General features: G+C 38.6%; 1 protein-coding gene across 1 annotated transcript in view; it reads right to left on the reverse strand.

Annotated features, from left to right (window-relative positions):
- Skap2 (src family associated phosphoprotein 2) overlaps positions 1-19,598 on the reverse strand; it is a 153,385-nt gene that overhangs the window by 57,875 nt on the left and 75,912 nt on the right. Inside the window, exons 5-6 of the mRNA NM_018773.2 lie at positions 5,224-5,301; positions 4,241-4,324 (exon numbers count right to left, since the gene is read on the reverse strand). Coding sequence (NP_061243.1) covers positions 4,241-4,324; positions 5,224-5,301 — 162 coding nt within the window. The remainder of the gene's footprint in view (positions 1-4,240; positions 4,325-5,223; positions 5,302-19,598) is intronic.

Below are 19,598 nucleotides of genomic sequence, written 5' to 3' on the forward strand. Positions count from 1 at the left end.
CATTTACAGACACCCTGGAATGCTGGGTAATGACCACAAATTGTGGGGGACACAGAGCTGTGGAGTTAGAGAGCTACAGTCACTCTTTGCTCTCACTCAGTAGCCCTGTGTTAATTTCTCTTGCTTAGGCTAGTTCAATGTCCTCCAAAATGGTTCTATTGACCATCTCTCTCCATCTCAATCCATCCTTAAAGCCAAGTCTGATCATATAGATTTCTGCCTAAAGTCCACACTAAAAATAAAATCCTTAGAAGCCTTATTGTCAGAATCCCAGAAGGCTTACCAACCTGTTCTATGTCTTTAATCTAATGCAGCTCCTTCCATCCTCTGTGTCTCAGCTTGGCTCCCTATATTGATCTTATCCACAGGCTTTCACTGTGCTGAATTTCTGCTTTTCTCTCACCTGAAATATTCATTTTACCCTGTGTTCTTTCTTAGTCCAACTGCACTGCCTTACACACCCATTACTGAGTAATTTATGAACACCAGGAGTTTACTTCTCAAAGTCTTAGTGGATTAGAAACCAAGACCAAGATGCCAGCAGGTCTTGCAGGAGTCTTCCCTGTTTTGCAAGTGAACACTTTGTGCTGCATTCTCCAGTGCAGAGACACTGTGGCCTTGCAAGGCAGAAGTACAAAGGAGGGATTTCAGAGCTCACTTGAACATTTTTACTGGGTCATTCATGAGGATAAAAGCCCTCATGGTCCAATCACTGCTAAATGCCCAACATCCTAACACTATTTTCTTGGAGGTGGCTCCAGATACAAATTTTGGACAGACACATAATTAAAATTATGGCCTTTACCCATAAACTTCTATTCATTCCTTATGGCCCAATAAAATGCCCTTATCACAATGAAGTTTCCCCTAAGGCTGCTAAAAGTAGCAGTTAGTTTTCCTTTCCTATGTGATCCAAAGGTACTTAAATTACTTATTATACCTCACTGAATTTATGTCTATCTGCCTAGCTCCTACATCCATTCTCATAGCCTCATATCTTTTTCTCATTGATACAACTCAAGCAGTGAGCACCTCTAAGGATCTTTGGATTCTCACTATTTATTATATCAACTATCTAAAACTGTTTACCAAATAAAAATGTAAATAAATGAGTAAGTGGATGAATGGATGCCTCAATGGGAATCTGAATATCTAGGATGTAGAATGCTTGACAAATGAGACCCATGACAATCATAGGCAAAGAGAGGAGATGAGAGGATGGATGGGACTTCACAAAGTGATAAAACATCTACTACATGCAGTTGTTACTTAAGGACCTGAATGGCTATGAATAATAAATACAGACAATATTTATGGGTACAGAGGTAAGTGCATTACATACCCTGGAGGATGACAGTACTTCTAAGCCATTACTACTTTGATAGGTCAATATGGTTTCTGGCACGCACAATAAGGTAGAAAAGGTGAGCTATGTACATGTCATAACAGTAATGAAGTATGGTTTAACCTCCTGAGTGGTATCAAGCCTGCCTTGTGCCTCTATGAACCATTTATCTCAATCCTACTTACTTGGAGGCTTACAGTTTTCATATATCTAAGTAGCTCTTTCCAAGGGTTAGGTAATGGTTCACACGCACAATAAAGCTACACAACCCAGTTACTTGACTATACAAAAGAAAATTAAAATGTTATTTGATATGATTTCCTGAAAAAAGATAAAGTGGCAGCAGTGGGCAGCACCCTGCAGACAGGCCTGGGACACGTGGGAAGGCACAGCAGTGGGCAGTGCACAACCAGGTCAGGTCTTTAAGCATCAATACAGTGATGGACATGGCAACACTAACTTTTGAAATACAAGTAGCCGAGGTAACTAAGTGAATCCCAGAGCACAAAAAAAGCAAAATGCTAAGGACGACAACAACATAAGGTCTACCAATTCAAACAGGAATGGAAACTTACTATCTCAAAAATGTGAGTCAGAATTTCTTTATATATGTTGGCCTCTGGAGAAAAATATAAATACTCCTTTGGGTTTGAGGAAGACTTGATGGCTCTGAACTAACCTGACAGCAGTAATCACAGAGCCTTGGGGCATAGAAATGAGAAGCATGGCTGAACCAAAGTCACGAGCATCTGAAACTTCCTTTTCTGGGTTTGGTGGGAAAGGCCCTTTGGTTTTTTGTTTTTTTGTTTTTTGAGAAATGGTAAGATTCTGATCGAAAGTCATAAGAGTGTAGAAAACGCCACTATAATGGCAGCTCCCTCTGTGACTGTGATTGTAACAGAATTTGGCCTTGAGTTTCCTAACACCATCATTGACTCGCTCACAGCAGAGGGGAAGTGCATGGGCTGTGACCACCTCACAGGCGCCTTTACACATGGAACAGAGTAGTGACAGGATCCAAAATGGCCGCTAGATTCTAAAGTCATTAGTCCCACCAACCAAAATGGAAGACTGACTTCTAGCATTGTGTAAAACTTCAAATTTGTCTGAGATACAATAATTTCATCTGCATATTGTTCTAATAAATTCTCTAAGTATAAATGATAAATAAAACAAATTTCCAACCCACATTTATCAATAACAATTCCATGGGAAAAGCAATACTCAGTGGCACTGGGAGTTTATCCCTTTTCCTTTACGTGACTATTACCTGTTTCATTTCTTCTTGTGTTCTCTAAGGACAGAGAATGTATTTGAGACATTTTTCACTAATTTTTTTTGTTTTATGTAAAATATATACAAACTGTATATATGTGTGTGTATACTATTCATAAAGAGAATCGAGGACCCAGGGAGTTTAGAGGTCAGGTGGGGTGAGAGGGCGGGAGCATCCACGTGGAGACAGGGGGAGGGGTGGGGAGGAGGTGTGGGCTGTGGAGTCAAAGGGTAGATGGGGGTGGGTGGGAATGGAATATGGAGTATGAAAAATAAATTAATTAAAAAAATAAGAGCTCCTCAAATGGAAAAAAGATTTTATTACTGCATATTCATTGTATAAAACAATAGTTTCATAATACAATTTTAACCAAGTATACTATGTTGGCTATTTCATCTCTATGAGCAGTGATGTCTATTTTACATATTTACCTTCTGATCTGCTTTCCCTTGGAAAAAGGCAAAATTAGAAATACTTAGATTTTAAATTTCATTATTTTGCAGATTCACTTATTCAAATGAGCTAAAATTATGTGAACTATTACTAAAATGTACACTAGTTAATAAAGTTGTAAAGTATGAGAGTTAAGACGGGGTCAGTAGTGAAACCTGAGCGATAAATACAGGCCTGCCTTTTACCACTCTGAGAATGGATGTTGTACAAACTTAGCCTCTCAGTCCTCTGTTTTCCTAACATTAAGATAAATGAGTCAGATAACTGCACAAACCCTGGGCATGTGGCTATGCACATGCAGTCAGAGGAGCTCAGCCGCTCTGCTTCCTGAGGACTCACGTGCAGTGATGGGGAAGGAGGGATCCAACACGCTGCTGTAACCTGAATGAAACTCACTGGGTCAAAAAGGAGAAGGAGAAAAAAGGGAGGGAGGGAGGATGGAAGGAAGGAGAGATGTGAAGGAAGAAGAGGAGCGGTGAGGAAGGAAGGGAGCAACGACCTAGCCTCACCAAGGATCAAGACCTCGGACCCATGGCAAACTGCAAAACCACTACCCACACACATGGATTGTGGCAGTTTTATATAATTAATAGATGCTAGTATAAAACATTATAAGTAATCAAATAGGCTAATAATGGACCTACTTCACTGACATGCTGTGAGGTAAACAAGTTATGTTATCTGTCTACCTAAGTGGGCAGAGAGATAAACTGCTTAGACAGGGTCCAGAATATAGCAAACTCAATACACATCTGCTTTTGCTGTTGGCATCTGTAAAGTCGGGCTAGAAAATTCTGTATTTATTAAATTTTATCTAAAATAGATGTACTACTTTGCCTGTCTTCAAAAACGTTTATCTCATATCATCATGGCCCTCATTTGTCTCCAGTTCTACAACTGTAGATAAATATTTACTAGAGTGAAAAGCCATGAGTGAAAACTATCTTACTTTCTTTTATAATTCATAAAAACATAAGTGTGTTAAATTTTAGGGCAGTCTGCAATTGATAACATTTATCAAATAATGAAAGATAATATAAATTATTCTTAAGCTACAATTCTCAAAAATTCTCAGCTTTTTCTCCATATTGTCTTCTGTTCACTCTGTAGGAAAATGATCACAAACTCCTTCAATGGAAACTGATATAAAGAAATGCCAACACTACCTTTATCGCTCCCGTAATAATAGAACACTGTTTTGCTGAGCGCACACCACCGTTTCTGCCATTCAAACCCCAGAAAGCTGTGATCTGCCAAAAAAGCGGGAGAAATGAGCAGGTTAGATACTATAGGTGATTTGCATAAAGCATTTCCTCACCACATAAGGGAAAGTCCGCTAAGACAACTCCTGAGCTTCCTCTTAGCTCCGGCATTAACCTGTATTTCCCACCCCTTTACAATGGTGTTACCTGTCTGGTCAGCAAACCTTCTCTATACAGTCTCAAAAAGGTATCAGACTGCACATTCTTGATATAATTGATCCATGGGGTCTCATTCTCAAATTTGTCATAAAAGGGAAAGGGGAAGGAAGGGTTGACTTGGGTCATTTATTTCTACTACCTCTTTCAGCTTGAAGTTTCAGCTTAAAAAGGTTTTTTAAAAATAAGCAGTACATGTGGAACATGATCAGAAGGTCTGCAGCGACAAGCTAAGTGAAGCTGTGTGGTCATAAAGATGCTTTCATTCCCAATCATGACTGCCCACCACCGGGTTTAATTTTATGCTGGTGATGAAAGGAGACCACCTGGCCAAGTCCCAGTTATCAAGTGGAGAGGGACACTGAAACAGGTAACAGATACCACATGAGATGCCAGGCTGCTCCGAGCCATAGCACGCTCTGTATACTGGTTACTGTGAGAAACACCGACCTTGAGGACACAGTCATAGCCTGAAGCTTTCCCACAAGATGTATGGCACTGCTCCAGAACTGTTTACAAATCCCAGGCTGCACTGACAGCCAGACTAATGCTTTGCTAGTAAAAACTATGTAAAGCTGGCATTTCATGTTTGGATAAGGTTTTCGACATCTTCTTATAACACTGCCTAAAGAGAGTACTGCTTCCATGACTATGCCACAACCATGCTTTATCCTAGGATGGAAAACCAACCAACCAGCCAGCTTTAGCCTTCTCATAGCCCTTTAGCTCACCTTTTCTGCGTTTTTCCAGGTAGCCAGCCTTTATGACAAAAGGAAGGTCCTGGGCTGCAATGGGAGGAAACTGGTTTCCTGTGGAAAGTGAGAGAAAGAAAAATCAGTGGGTAATTCACTCTGTAGAAGCCATTACATTCAATGTACCTTTAATTACTGCAATTACTCAAATCAGATATAGCAACCTTACTTCAAATCCATCCCATAAACTCCCTTCTCCCTTCTTGTAAACCTTGAGTAGTGAAAAAATTTTTCGTGCTCCTAATTACAAATGTAGCTTATGCTGTAGCTGATTGTCTCAGATGGGTGATACTTTCAATATATATGCAATAAACAGAACTATAACAAAGAAACCCAACAAATCCCAGATACAGCGGTTAGGAATTTGAGATGAACCACAGACACTTCTCTGTGTCTGCTGGACCAATGCACATCAACTCTTACCTGTGTGTTCTTACTTCCACCAAGTCAAACAAAGTGATTTTCCCCCAAATCAAATACAGTATTTGTTCCTGAGTCCACATCAAATATTCTCTCCCCCTACCTGAATTCACAGAGAAACCCTGAATCATGAGAGTGAATCTGTTTTATGTTTAGGATTTTATAAGGCATTTAAGAGTCTAAGACTAGATCATTGAATAGAAGTAGCATAAACAGCAGATTTCTACAAAAACAAAATAAAACAAGGCAAAACAAATCCCTAAAACCTTAAAGATTAAGCTGTAAATTAAGCTTAAACTTAGAAACTCATGGTCACATGTGACAAGTCACTCAGTAACTTCCCTGGTGTTCATAAGATGGATAACTGAAAGGAGAAATGATAGGTAGGTAGGACATAGGTAGAAGGATAGATAGATACATAGATATGTAGATAGGTAGCACAAAAAAAAAAAAAAAAAAAAAAAAAAAGCAAAAGCAAAAACGGAAACAGAATCTAAGTGGAAAACAAGTTGGCCCAACCATTAAATTAGCCAGGATATGATGGAATAATTGGGTCTCACCAAGTTGTCGTACCACAATCGTTTTACTGGCACTGGGCAAAACAAATGTTCTCTGGGGCTGCTGAGATGGCTCAGCAGGTAAAGGTACTTGTTACCCAGCGTGACGCCCTGAGGTCACGTCCCAGAGCGCGCGTAGAGGCGAAGGGAAGGAATAACACTTGTGGATTGTTCTCTGGCCTCCGCATAGGTATGTAGACATGTAGGCAGACAGACAGACAGACACACAATGTAATAATTTAAATGTTCTTCAAATTTCAAAAGGAAAACAAGTTATTCTGAAGCAAAGTACTTTTTAATTTTTAAATTTTATGTGTTTAAGTATCCTGCCTCCATGTATGTCTATGCACCATGTGTTATGCTGTAACATCAAAGGACGGAAGACAGTGTGGGATGCCCTGGAACTGAAGTCACAAATGATATGAGCCACCATGTAGGTCCTGGGAACCAATCATAGGCTCGCTGCAAGAACAGCAAGTGCTCTTAACTGCCGAGTCATCTCTCTAACTCTTGAGGTACTAATACTTTCATTTTACAGACCAGAAACAGGTAGAGAAGAGAAAGTAAGGAAGAGAGAAACCAGCTTGACAGGATGAATGTATCACTTAACCTGAGTACTCCAAAAAAAAAAAAAATGTTGATTAACCTCATAAATCCTAGTAAAATATAAAGTCCTAAGTAATATTCTAGTTCTCATTACCTCATATCTCTTAAAGTATTTTATTTAAGGGAGGGGAAAGCAATTTCTTAACTGAAATTCCACTTTTTTAAACTGTGATAGCTATTTAACCAATATCTAGAATTTAGTAGCCATGTATACTTTTTATAAGCAAAACCATACCAGTAATGATCCTTAAAATATATCTTTAAATCCTCAGAAGGACTTAATGATTTGTTTAACACGATAGGTAGAGTTAAACTCTCTGAATGTAATTTGTGATATGTAAAGCAGTAATTTTCCCCTAAAAACTTGAATCATCTCACCACTTGGACCTCCTCACAATTATCAGTAGTATGCCATCAGTAACATTCAGATGAGACCAAAGGGCAGAGGCTTGCCAGATGCAGAAACAATAGCCTTCAAGAGAGGGAAGATACAGCTACACAGCTCCATAGAGCAGGAGCAACAGAGGGCATCTGCCTTACTCCGGAATACCATCTCCCCATGAGACACTGATTGGGCAACCGTACAGGTTACAGGTTACTGTGATTTTTTTAAACTAGTTAAAACAATTTCCTTTTCTTAATGTAAAAACAATAAACAAAGAAATTACATCTTAACTAAGGGCACAAAGAAAAAATTAACTTGTATTCTAGGCCACTCTAACCACAGGGGGTTAGTTAAAAGGCCACAAGCTTTTGGTATTCTTAAGATATTGAACTATTTTTTAATGAGTATTTATTTATTTATTTATTTATTTATTTATTTAGACAATCTCACTTTTCTAAAGCAAATCAAAATATCAGACATTGTAACTAACATCCTGTTGTGGGACACGGTGGCATGCTCCAGTACAGTCCAGTATAAAAACACACTAATTATTACCCAGCAAGGTGATAAGCAAGGCCTGGGTCTTCTACCCTGCAACTTGCAGTCTTGATGTAAAGTCCCTGGGACAGGTCAGGCAGGGGTAGGTCAGAAGCATTCAGACAGCATCTGGATTTGGGCTCCTTTACACAAATTCTAATGTGATGTGAATTTTTAAATTGCAAAGCTAGGGTCATCTGACGGTAAGAAGGCTGAACCAAATATGCTGTAGAACAAACGGTCACTTTGCTTCCTTCCACACAGCTTAACCTCAACAAGAACAAAAAACTACCCTGGACCACAGCAAGTTTGTTAGTTAGTTTGTTTTTCGAGACAGGGTTTCTCTGTATAGCCCTGGCTGTCCTGGAACTCACTCTGTAGACCAGGCTGGCCTCCAACTCAGAGGAACACAGCAAGTTTTAAAAAGCTTTAGATATGAATTAAAAATCAATGGAAGTTCTAACTTGTTAGTTTTACAATTAGCTTTTCATTTCATTTCTTTTCTTGAATGAACAGGTGCAAGGGATCAGAGTGATTCAAAGACATTTTGACAATAGAATCTTATTCATTTCCTTCTTATTTCTTATGAGAAGGTTGGTGGCCAATTTAAATACTAGACTTGTGAGGAATCTAAAACCTTTTTTACTATTTTAGCATTAACAAATCTGTTTTAGTTATTCAGTCTTGACTTCAGGCAGAATTCCTGCTAAGTTTCTGGGCCTCATCTTTGCCGACTACAGTTTTCAGTTTGTTACTTGCCATTTAGACTGCCTTCTACAGGAACACTACGCCTTTGAGCTAGCATAGCCTTTTTGCCACTTTCATTCCACTGAACGCTCCTTCCCATTTATACTGGAAAGGAAGGGGAGAGAGTTTGTTTTAGAGACTGCTCTTTGCTCATGTGATCTTTCACTCCTAGTCATGCCTTGGTCTAGACAAATACCCTGTCACCACATGATGGGACATATCCTTAAAATGAAAATAGTGAGGAATAAACTCCTCAACAACTAATCAGTCTCCCTCCCATTTCCTCCCAAGCCCATCCATACCTCTCTTTTTGTTTTGTTTATTTAAACCATCAAGTCCAATTCATGCTGCCTACATAACTCCTGGTTGTGGGACCTGTCCTAGAGCATGCCAGACCAATCAGGAGCCACACCCATAAAGAAGACCAACTTTCTCTTGTCAATAGCACCTCAGCTAGGGGTGGGATTTCTGTGTTCACTGACCCTACCCAATCCTCATGGTAGGATTTTGTCTGGCTTGAACCCATGCTGGTCTTGACATAAAGTCACAACTGTTGAGTTCATATATGCCACTTCCCTGTCAAGTCTGGAAAACACCATTTTGTTGTAGTAAACAAAAGGGAGAAGGGAGGGACAGAGAGGGAACAGAAATTATAGGCCAATCTCTCTGATGAAAAATTCTCAAATAAAGATTTAAACCTAATTCAAGCACCCATGGCAAAGATTATCCACCATGATCAAGTCAGCTTTATCCAAGAGATGCAGGGATGGTTCAATATATGTAAATCAATAAATGTAATCCACCACATAAATAGAGTCAAGGACAGAAACCACATGATCATCTCATTTAAATTCAGGAAAGGATTCTGACAAAATCCAACATCTCTTTATAATATAAGTCCCAGAGGATATGGATACAGGGGATATATCTCAACATAATAAGGCCAATACACAGTAATCTCACAACCAGCATCTTGCTAAACAGAGAAAAACCTCAAAGCATTTCTACTAAGGAAGAAGTCAAAGTGTCCTGGTAGGCAGAAGATTGCTTATATACATAAAATACTATATACGATAAATTATAGCAAAGTAGCAGGACACAAAATGTACACACAAAAATCAGTAAGCTCCCTATATACCAACAACAAGCATACCAAGAAAGCAGTCCTGGAAACAAAACAAACAAACAAATCTAAGGAAGTAAACAACTTGTATAATAAAAACTTATCTAAATCTTTAAATTCTTTGCTTTCACCGTTAGTTGTGTGAGTCCCCAAATTGAGGGAGATAGTATTTCCTTTTACCTCTTCTCAACTCACATGCTGAGTCTGAAAAGAGGCTTAGTCGTTTGGTAAATACATTCATTTTAAGAAAAGTACCTCAGGTCAACAAGCTGAAGTGCCCAAGTGAGGACGCCTCAGTCCCACTAGGGAGAGAGAAGAAAACTATCACAAGTGGGGAGGGAGGGAGGGACTGGGGAGGGAAAGTGGATGGGGAGGGATGAACCTGATCTGGTATTGGGTAAGGGAAAAGACTGAAGCCCTGAGGGCCTGCAGAAAGAATGGAAATAGGAGTGGGGAGGGGGGACACTCTCCAGAGACTCTCAGGTAAGAGACTCTCAGGACTCAAAGGGAGGGACCTTTGATAAAATGCCTGACAGTAGGAAGAGGGAACTTACAGAGCCCACCTCCAGCAGGAAGAGACAGGGAATCAAGCAAGAAAGGGGGTTGCCACCCCACAGTCACACCTCTGATGCATAATTGTTCCTGTCTGAAAGAATTTCAGGGATGGAAATGGAGAAGAGCCTGAAGAAAAGAAGGTCAGTGACACGCCCAGAGTGGGATCCAATCAATGAACAGAAACTGCTGACCCCTGTGGTTGAACTAGGGAAGGCTGAAGGACGCTGAGGAAAAGGGTGATCCTGTAGGAGGACCAGCAGTCTCAATTAATCTGGACCCCCGAGATCTCTCAAACACTTGGCCACCAAACAGACAGCATACACCAGCTGATATGAGCCCCCCTCCCCCACAACACACATACAATAGAGGACTTCCCTGTTTGTGTTCATTCAGAGGTGATGCGCCTAACCCTCAAGAGACTGGAGGTCCCAGGAAGTTTAGAGGTAAGGTGGGGTGGAGGAGTGGGGACACCCACATGGAGACAGAGGAGGTATGGGATGTGGAACAGTTGGAGGGTGGATGGGGGGATAGGGAATGGAATATGGAGTGTACAAAATAAATTAATTTATAAAATAAATAAAAAAGAAAAGGTACCCTCTTAACCTTTGTTTCATATTTGATGGCCATCATATAAGACTACTTCATGTGTCTGAGACCCCTGCCTCAGTCCGCGTTGAGAACACTCTCCTACTCATCCATCTGAGTTTACTTGTCTAACTCTTCTTAAGAAGCAGCCTCAGAAGTGCTCATAGCCCTCAGTAATTCCAGTCCCCAGGGGGTTCTGACATCTTGTAACATTGCTGTGTAAGTCGAAGGGCATGTCCTCTAAAAATCAGCTGATGCAGTGGTACAGCGAATGCATTCTTACTTGTCAATTCGCATTTACACTACATTTATAATCTATCTTTAGTGTCCTCATAGGGACATAAGGCTGGATGGAGCTGACCTTAATACAAGACAGATCAGCAATTAGTCAACAAAGCTTTACGAACCAGGTCAATCTTAGATCATAAAATTTGTGGGTGGTTTTTGTTTTGCTTTGAATCAAGTTGCCACTACATAGCCCTGGCTAACCTGGAACTTGGTAGACCTGTAGACCAGGCCTGTCTCTGCCGTTGCCTCTGCCTTATGAGTGCTGGAATTAAAGGCATATGCCACCAACAACCTGTTTTGTTTTTTGAAACAGGATCTTATTTTTGTGGCCTAGAATCACTGACTGTCCTTGAGATTCTGAGAGTTCCTCCATCTTAGCCTCCTTAACACTAGAATAACAAGCATGGATAACCGTCCTTGGCTAGCCTGTAAAACTTGGAAGCATATGTCTGTTTCATACGAACAGATAATAGCACTTTCCTGAGTTTCATCTAATGTCAAATCTTTTCAGTTTAGCTATACACCTGAACGTAGCCATTGAACAGTAATTCAATAGAGAATACTGACTAAACCTTCAGGATTAGAACAGATGCTGTTCAGGAGTGTTTTCCTAGGACCTAGAAATCAAAACCTAGCATAAGTGTACTTCCTATTCTAACCTTGCCTTTAAAAGGGATGCCTGTTAGCAGCCATGTGTAAGACTAGCTCGATGCAGTACTATATGCAGAGTTTATGTGGTACTTTACAACAGTAGGCTGAAGTCTGACTTTCTCACTAGACTTAGCCAGACAGTGCCTCAGATGTACTTCTTTAAGACACATGGGTTCAATTTTATATAAACTGTATTATACTGAATAGCATGCTTAAGAAATGAATTTCGGGGGCTGGAGAACAGGCTCAGTGAATAAAGGAGTTTGCTGCAAAAATCTGACAAGCTAACTTTGATCCCCAAAAGTCACAGCAGGAGAGAACCAACTGGACAATGTTACTCTCTAGAGCCTCCATGCATGCGTTGCAACATCTGTCCATCTCCATGTCTTTCTGTTTCTTCACACACACACACACACACACACACACACACACACACACAAATAATCATAATAAATAAAAATTTAATATAGATTTTTGAGATAAATAATTTTTGAAGAAACTAATTTAAAGGTCCTTTTAATAGTAGGGCTAGAGATGGTTCAGCAGTTATGACATGTACTGGTCTTGCAGAGGGTCTGCACAGGCAGCTCATATTTGTCTGCAACTCTAGCTCCAGGGCATGTGACACCTTTAGCCTCTAAGAGCATCCCCACCCACATGTACACCCATACACTGCCATCGTCACATAATTGAAAATAATAAAAAACACATCTTCTAAACTCTTGTTTATGGGATTTGTAGAAAATGTTCTAAAACATTCAACACAAATTTGAAAGAAAATTGATAAGAAAATGATAAATACAGTTCTGTAGCCATACATTCTTAAAAACACAGGAGAATTAGAGGCATACAAATAATGGTATGAGTGGTGAGTTTTACCTTTAAGTAAAAAGAATAATTTTATAAGTTTTTATTACACCTGAGACAGACAGACAGACACATACACACAAAACAAGCATTAAGCATCCAGTTGCACACATCTGCTTATTCACTATTCAAACACTTTGAAACACCCAAAATATACCAGACACTATGATGGGACCAGGGACGCAGTTACAGTCCTTTCTGTGGTCATGATTAGGTGCTACTGAACTGATGAAGAGCCATAAAGTTCAGAAGGAAAAAGACTGGAGCGGCTGGAACGGCTAGTCAGGATGGGAAAGCCAAGGGCCAAGCTCACACTTCTCTGCCTCCTCAGCCTTGCCATTAAAGTCGGAGACCCTGCGCTGCAGCTGTGGATCAGCATCAGCCGTCTCAGCTTAGGATGTGCTCCATGTGACCTTAAATTCACTTTCTAGCCCAAGTCCAAGGCTGATGCTCAAACTCCAAATCCTCCTGCCTCAGCCTCCTCAGCGCTGGGATTATAGATGTGACCACCACACCCAGCTCCAATCTGTTTTAAACTTTCTAGCTACCAACATGAAGCAAAAGATACAAGAAAAAGAAATTTAAGCAGAAGATACAGCCTTAAAAGTGCCCATTTTTGGTGAATTAATTTTGGCATACTTCTTAAAACTAATTACATACCAAACTCCAAATACAGACACTGGTATGTATCCCAAGGAGATCATGAGAAACCATGAGTGTTATGTCTACTGTGTCAAGTATCTTCCTTTGGGGCGCCCAGAGATGACATGACCCCATTACCTATGAGCTTTTCTGGTTAAGAATCGTCGTTACCAGAATAATTTCACCACTTTGGTTTAACATTTCAGTTAAAATGAGATAAAACTTCCACAAGACGCAGTATTTGCCAACAGCATGCTAGGTGACAAGAGTGTGGCTTCATGTCAGCAGTGCTGTGCAGCCTCGCTTGAACCTCATGCTGAGGTAGCTCTGAGACTCCTCAGGAAACACTGGAGGAACCAGCACAGTCCAACCCACTCACAAGTCTCCTAAAAATCCAAAGAATACACACCTACTCAAACCCATGAGTATACATGAACCATGGTTTATTCCAAAACAACAAAGAACAATGGAAGATATGATATTCTATTATATATTTTTCCAATATTTTGACTATAATTAGATCATGTCTGAATGGATCATGATACATAGTCACAATAAAAGTAGAAGTTATGTAAATTTATATAAATATACTTTCCATATTCTTAATATTAAGTATTAATTAAATTAATCAACTAAATTAAGTCTCCATATAAACAGGTTTAAATTTTACACAATCAAGTTCTAATGAACATCGAAAATGTAAAACCACATCAAATTTTTTAAAAACAAGCACAAATTCTTCAGAGGATGCTGCTATGGCAATTCAATATTTGGTCCAATTATCTGTTACCAATCTAAGAAACTAGGTAGGATTCTTAATAATCCACACAGGAATAACTGGTGAAAACATTAGTTTATCAAATGATGACTTTTTCAGATAATATTTTGGGGGAAAATATTTGTATGGATACCACATGAACTGCAGATACTTAATAATAAATAAATAGATCAGCAGAAAAGCAGGTCAAGAATTGGGAAGCAAAGCAATTGGGACTGAATACAGACACCAGTGCAGTCATTTGCTATCCTGCCCAGTGCTCCTCACCTCCGCTACCGAGTTTACTCCAGAAGCTCAGATGCCATTGGCTTTGCCTGGGACACAGTGCTTGCTAATAATACTCAATGGACAGCAAGCATCTCCAACTAAACATTAACGTAGGATTCTACCATCTAACTTATGAGGCTAGCAAGAACTGTCAACAGTGGAGAGGGTGTAAGAGACCTCCTTAGTGATGTCTGTGGATAAAAACTCTAAGAACTCAACCATCCTAGCCTACAAAATAAATCACAGCACAACAGAAACACCACTGTGGCGGAAAAAAAATGAAAATGCCTATATAGAAGGAGTGCATAATTTACTTAAAAATTTTATAAATTTTTTTAAGTAAGGCCAAACTAGACAGATAAAAATATAGAAAGAGCTACACTGTATAGAGAGATCCCTAATGTCTGAGTGATAAACAAAGCAGAAGAATATATAAACTAATACATATTTTTCAATTTGAAATAAAGGTCTGTATTTTATGTATTCAAACAATGCAGGAAAACCACACCCAGAACTGTTAGTAGTTCTTACTTGTAGGAAGTAGGGTGTTTGGAAGAGAAAAACATTTTCTTTATTAGGATCATGAATTACATATTACTGCATAATAAAATTTTAAATAGAAAATAACATCAGGATCTTAAGTAATTTCAAGTATTAAAACAAGAGCCAGATAACTGAATCAATAAACGCATGAGACTTTACAATACAAATGAAGGATTAAAGTACCATGATACAACATGAAAACAATCATGTAAAGGCACTTCATGAGAAGTACACAGAGCCAGCTGTCTTTAGTTAATCCACACAAGTCTTGATTCTGCCCACAAGGAACAACTTCTTTACCATTCCTCTAGGGGCATACTCTTCCCCACCACAATTACTAGAAACCCTCCAGCTCACTCACCCCCAGAAACAAATCTCAATTAAAATGTTTTCTGACTGTAATAATAAAATGATCTGAGAAAACAAACACCTGATCCCTTAAAAAGACTAAAGAATGTATTTTTCTGAAAGATGATTCTTAATGATTGGTAGAATTATTTTATCTATCTCAAAATTTTCACTTTATTTGTATTAATCTTTTGGAGGGACATGTAATCAATGGACTTCATTCTAGCATTTCCATACAAATATCCATACTTTTTAGTGCTTTCTAAAATTTTCCCCCAAAAAATTGAATTTAAATTTGTTGACTTTTGAGTGCTAAAATACTACATGTGGAAAACTCCACACTTGACCTCAAAACATAGGTGGAGAAAAAATACTATATAAAGTTACCCTCAGGCTATGTGTATAAGCAAATATAAAACTTAAATGATCAAGTCCAAGTCCCTAAATATCTCATTATTTAGTACAGATATTGCAAAATCTAAAAGGAAATTAAAGAAAATGGAAACATTTCTTAGTTCCAAGCAATTTGGATAAAATGTATCATTCAACTCATTTTACACAAATAAGAAAATGATCTATATTTTTTGCTCTGTCTCAACTTAAATGTCTTCAAACTCATGTAAAAGTATGCATTAAAATTTGTGCCAGGCTTTAACTGGTATTCCAAATTCCATCTGGGAAATGAATTTTATAGCTAGGCTGTAAACTTCTAAAACCCTGAAGTTTTAATAGATATGCTGACACAATCTTAACCATAACAGTTCTAGCAACGGCTGTGGTAATAAATCTGTCTGCTTCTATTATGCCTGTGACAAATCCATTAATATGAATGATGTCCACTTCACACAGCACACAACTGCACAAGTTATGTCATCTCTATTCTGAGTAGCAAATCAGTAATCAATATTTATAAAAGCAGAAGCTAATCCTTTGTAAAATCACTGCTTCTGTGATTGAAGAGTTTGTTCAAAACACACAGTTAATCCCTCTTCATCTGCTTGAGCCTTCTATTCATCCCAGCCTCTTACTGTGCTGGCTAAAGCAGATTAATACATGTCCACATGCTAAGCATGCCCTGACAATTGACACCAGGTAGTGCTGACAGGATAAGCTCAGCAAACACTGGCCTTTCAGAGAGGAAACCTGAAATTAACATTCAGAAACACAAAGTTTACAAATAGGCTTACCACTCCCTCCCAACTCCAGCGCTTGCCTCTCTGCGGCCCCAGGCCAGCTTTTGCTGTTGGAGTCTTCTCTCTGGCTCTAGAATAAACTGGTTCATTCACAAAGCCTGCGCTGTTACAGCCTGTACACACTGGTGATCAGGAGTTCTTTGGCTAAGGACATACTCTCACTCACATGTACAGAGCTACTAGGAGAGTTCTTATTTGTGAAGGTAGTGACTGATCTCTGCACTTTCAAGTACAATCCTGGCAGAAAATCTCACCAAAAAGAGGACTTTAATGGTTAATTCAAACCTTTTGATAGAAAAATAGACATTGTCACAGTGAGAAATGATTACCGATATTACACAACATTCTGTGGGAACAGAAATACCTATAAATTCATAAAATAAAAATGTACTCATCACTAGAAATCTGATCACTCTGAAGGAAAATATTAAATTATATTTAAAGTCCCAATATAAATTTCTGTAATAGTTATTTCAACTGAGATATTCCATGCAACCTTAATTGGAGCTACTTCAAACCAAATGCAAATTCATGTTAAATTAAGAGTATAGTCTAGACTTAGAGAAATATTATTTCCCAGTCCAAGATATGGGATGAAATAAATTTTTTAAAGACAACATAAACAGCTCCTTTATATAAACTGGCTTGTCATATCCAATTTAGGTGGGATAGCACCAAGCTATTAATAAAGTCTTACATCTGAACTCCTGACAGACTGCAGACACCCCAGGAAGGAGGGAAGTGTGCAACTAAAAGCCAAAAGCACAGAGAATCTTAGGAGAGACGCCAAGACAATAGTCAGTGGACCATTTACTTCAGAAAGAAAGAGAATAACACCACGAGTTATTTCAAGACATGGAAAGAAGGAGGCTGTGGCACTTTGTTCAAGCCAGGGAAGATGGAGCATGGGCGAAGCTGTAGATAAGGATGAAGTGGGAGGAGGAACAGCCAGGAAATGACACCTTTAACTAAAATGAAGACGCAGGGCAGGAGATAGAGTTCAATGGTAGAGGGCTGGCCTAGTGTGCAAAGGTGCTGGGTTCCCCAAAAGAGAGAGCTAGCAGTGACTTGGAAAGGGGAAGGGAACCACTTTCAGTGTACTTTCTAACTCACCGTCTGAGGCAAGATTCACCATTTCTGAGCAAATTATGCTTTAGTTCAACAATCAGCTTATAAAATAAATACCAACACTGTAATTTAGAAATCTAAATTACAGTCCCTGGTACAATTATAATATTGTGAGATTAGAATGTACCTGAAATCCTGGATGCTCAGTCTAAGACAGGAGGACATGAGTTTAACCTTATTTAGTAGTAAAAGATTCATATGTAATATTAAATTATGAATAGGATAAAAGTGTGTGTGAGACTTAGGTGATATCTCTGATGCTATACATAAGTGTCCTAGATGGTTATATTGAGTATTTTAAGAGTGCAATACTAAAATCTAATAGCTTTTTTAGATATTAGGCAAAATAATTTGCTACTTAGTTGAATACGCTATAAAAAAAATTATAGACATCACTAAATCCTACACGACAGTGGCTCTAATTAGCCTTGCTGAAGGAAGTTGAGCAAAAAGACAGCAATATTACTAGTTCAATATTATAGGTGGTATGTCCGTGTCAAAAATATGAAGAAAATTAGCTAAGCAGTGAAATCTGCTAGCAGCTAAGAAGAATAAATCTTAAAACTCTTTGAACCATTAAAAACCACTTACAGGCAATAGCCAACAATGCAATTTGATATTCTCTTGAAATGCCTGTAGTCCCTGGTACAATTATAATATTGTGAGGTTGGAATGTGCCTGCAATTCTGGTCTAAGACAGGAGGACCATGAGCTCAAGGCCAGCCTGAGCAAGTATTCATCTCAAAAAACAAACCAAAAAATGACAAAACAACAAAACCCAAAAACAAAAAAACAAAACCAAATGATATTGCCAAGTTCAAATTATGTAAAACTTTTAAAGAACACACCTATCATATAAACTATATATTTATATACACTGAAATATTTTAGCTCTCTTTTGAATCTCCTAAAAACCTAGACTACAGATATTTCCTCTTAAACACAGATGTATAAAATATAAATATATTATACACAGACAGATCTAAAAGATCCTATGGAAGATAAAGGCCTATTTAAAGCAATAATGATGTCTATAAATAGTTTATGTTTTAGATACAATTAAAATAATTTCAAACAGTAAAAATTTTTTAAAATGAAGGTAAGTAAATTTTTCCAAGTAAAGCAACCTATACACTCTTTCAAAAGCCCTTATGTGGGGATGGAGAGATGGCTCAGTAGCTAAGAGTGCTCACTGCACATCATGGGAACCTGAGTTCAGACTCTCAGCACCTGCCTGCCTGCAGTACCCCAGGGTGGCTTTCAGGCTATGGCCTAGCTGAAAAACTTGAGCTTTTGGTTGAAGGACAGACTCTGCCTCAAAGAAATGAGGTGACAGAGGAGGACAAAGATGCACTCCTCTGTCATCTGCTCACATGCTCGCAGGCATACATGCCTGGACACAAGCAGCGCATAGAACCCCCCCCCCCAGCCACACACACACATCACAGCCACACAGGCACACACACATGTGTGTACACATATACACAAAGCTTTCATGTTCAGAAACCCAAGTAACTCATAAACTTGCAACACAATTTGCCCATGCTAATGCCCAGAGAACAAGTGACACTGGTCTTACTAGTGTGTTTAACTGAGTTAACTCTCTGTGACTTGGGCCTTAGCTCATCTTCATTTATAATAAGTCTGATCAACTGAAGTTTTATATGTTCTAAGAGTGTGTCATCTTAAGTCTCAGACTTCAGGGTTACAGGGATTACACTGATACTTTAGTAGTAAGCATCTTCTTACTGGACTGTCATTACAGGACTTTTGTGTTTTTAATTATTTGAATAAATCAATATTATCAAATTTAAAAATAAAATAAAAAAGCAATACTGGTGAGGCTTTTTGTATAGGAAAATCTTTTTTAAAAAAAAAAGGAGTAATAGGAAAGGAAAGAGTTGTCATCATATTAAATAAAAGTGACCAAATAATATTAAAGAAATCTTTGTGAATGCTGCAGAGATAGCTCAGTAGGTAGACACATTTGTCACCTAAGCTTGATCCCTCAATGTCAACACTGTAAAAAGAGAGAATCCTTTATTCTTAGACCTCCATGTTTGCAATGGCAGACATACTAACACACACACAAATAATTCAAAAATTATTTTAATTTCATTGTAGACTGTAACAT

Source organism: Mus musculus, chromosome 6 (genome assembly GCF_000001635.26).
Source record: "Mus musculus strain C57BL/6J chromosome 6, GRCm38.p6 C57BL/6J".
NCBI lineage: Eukaryota > Metazoa > Chordata > Mammalia > Rodentia > Muridae > Mus > Mus musculus.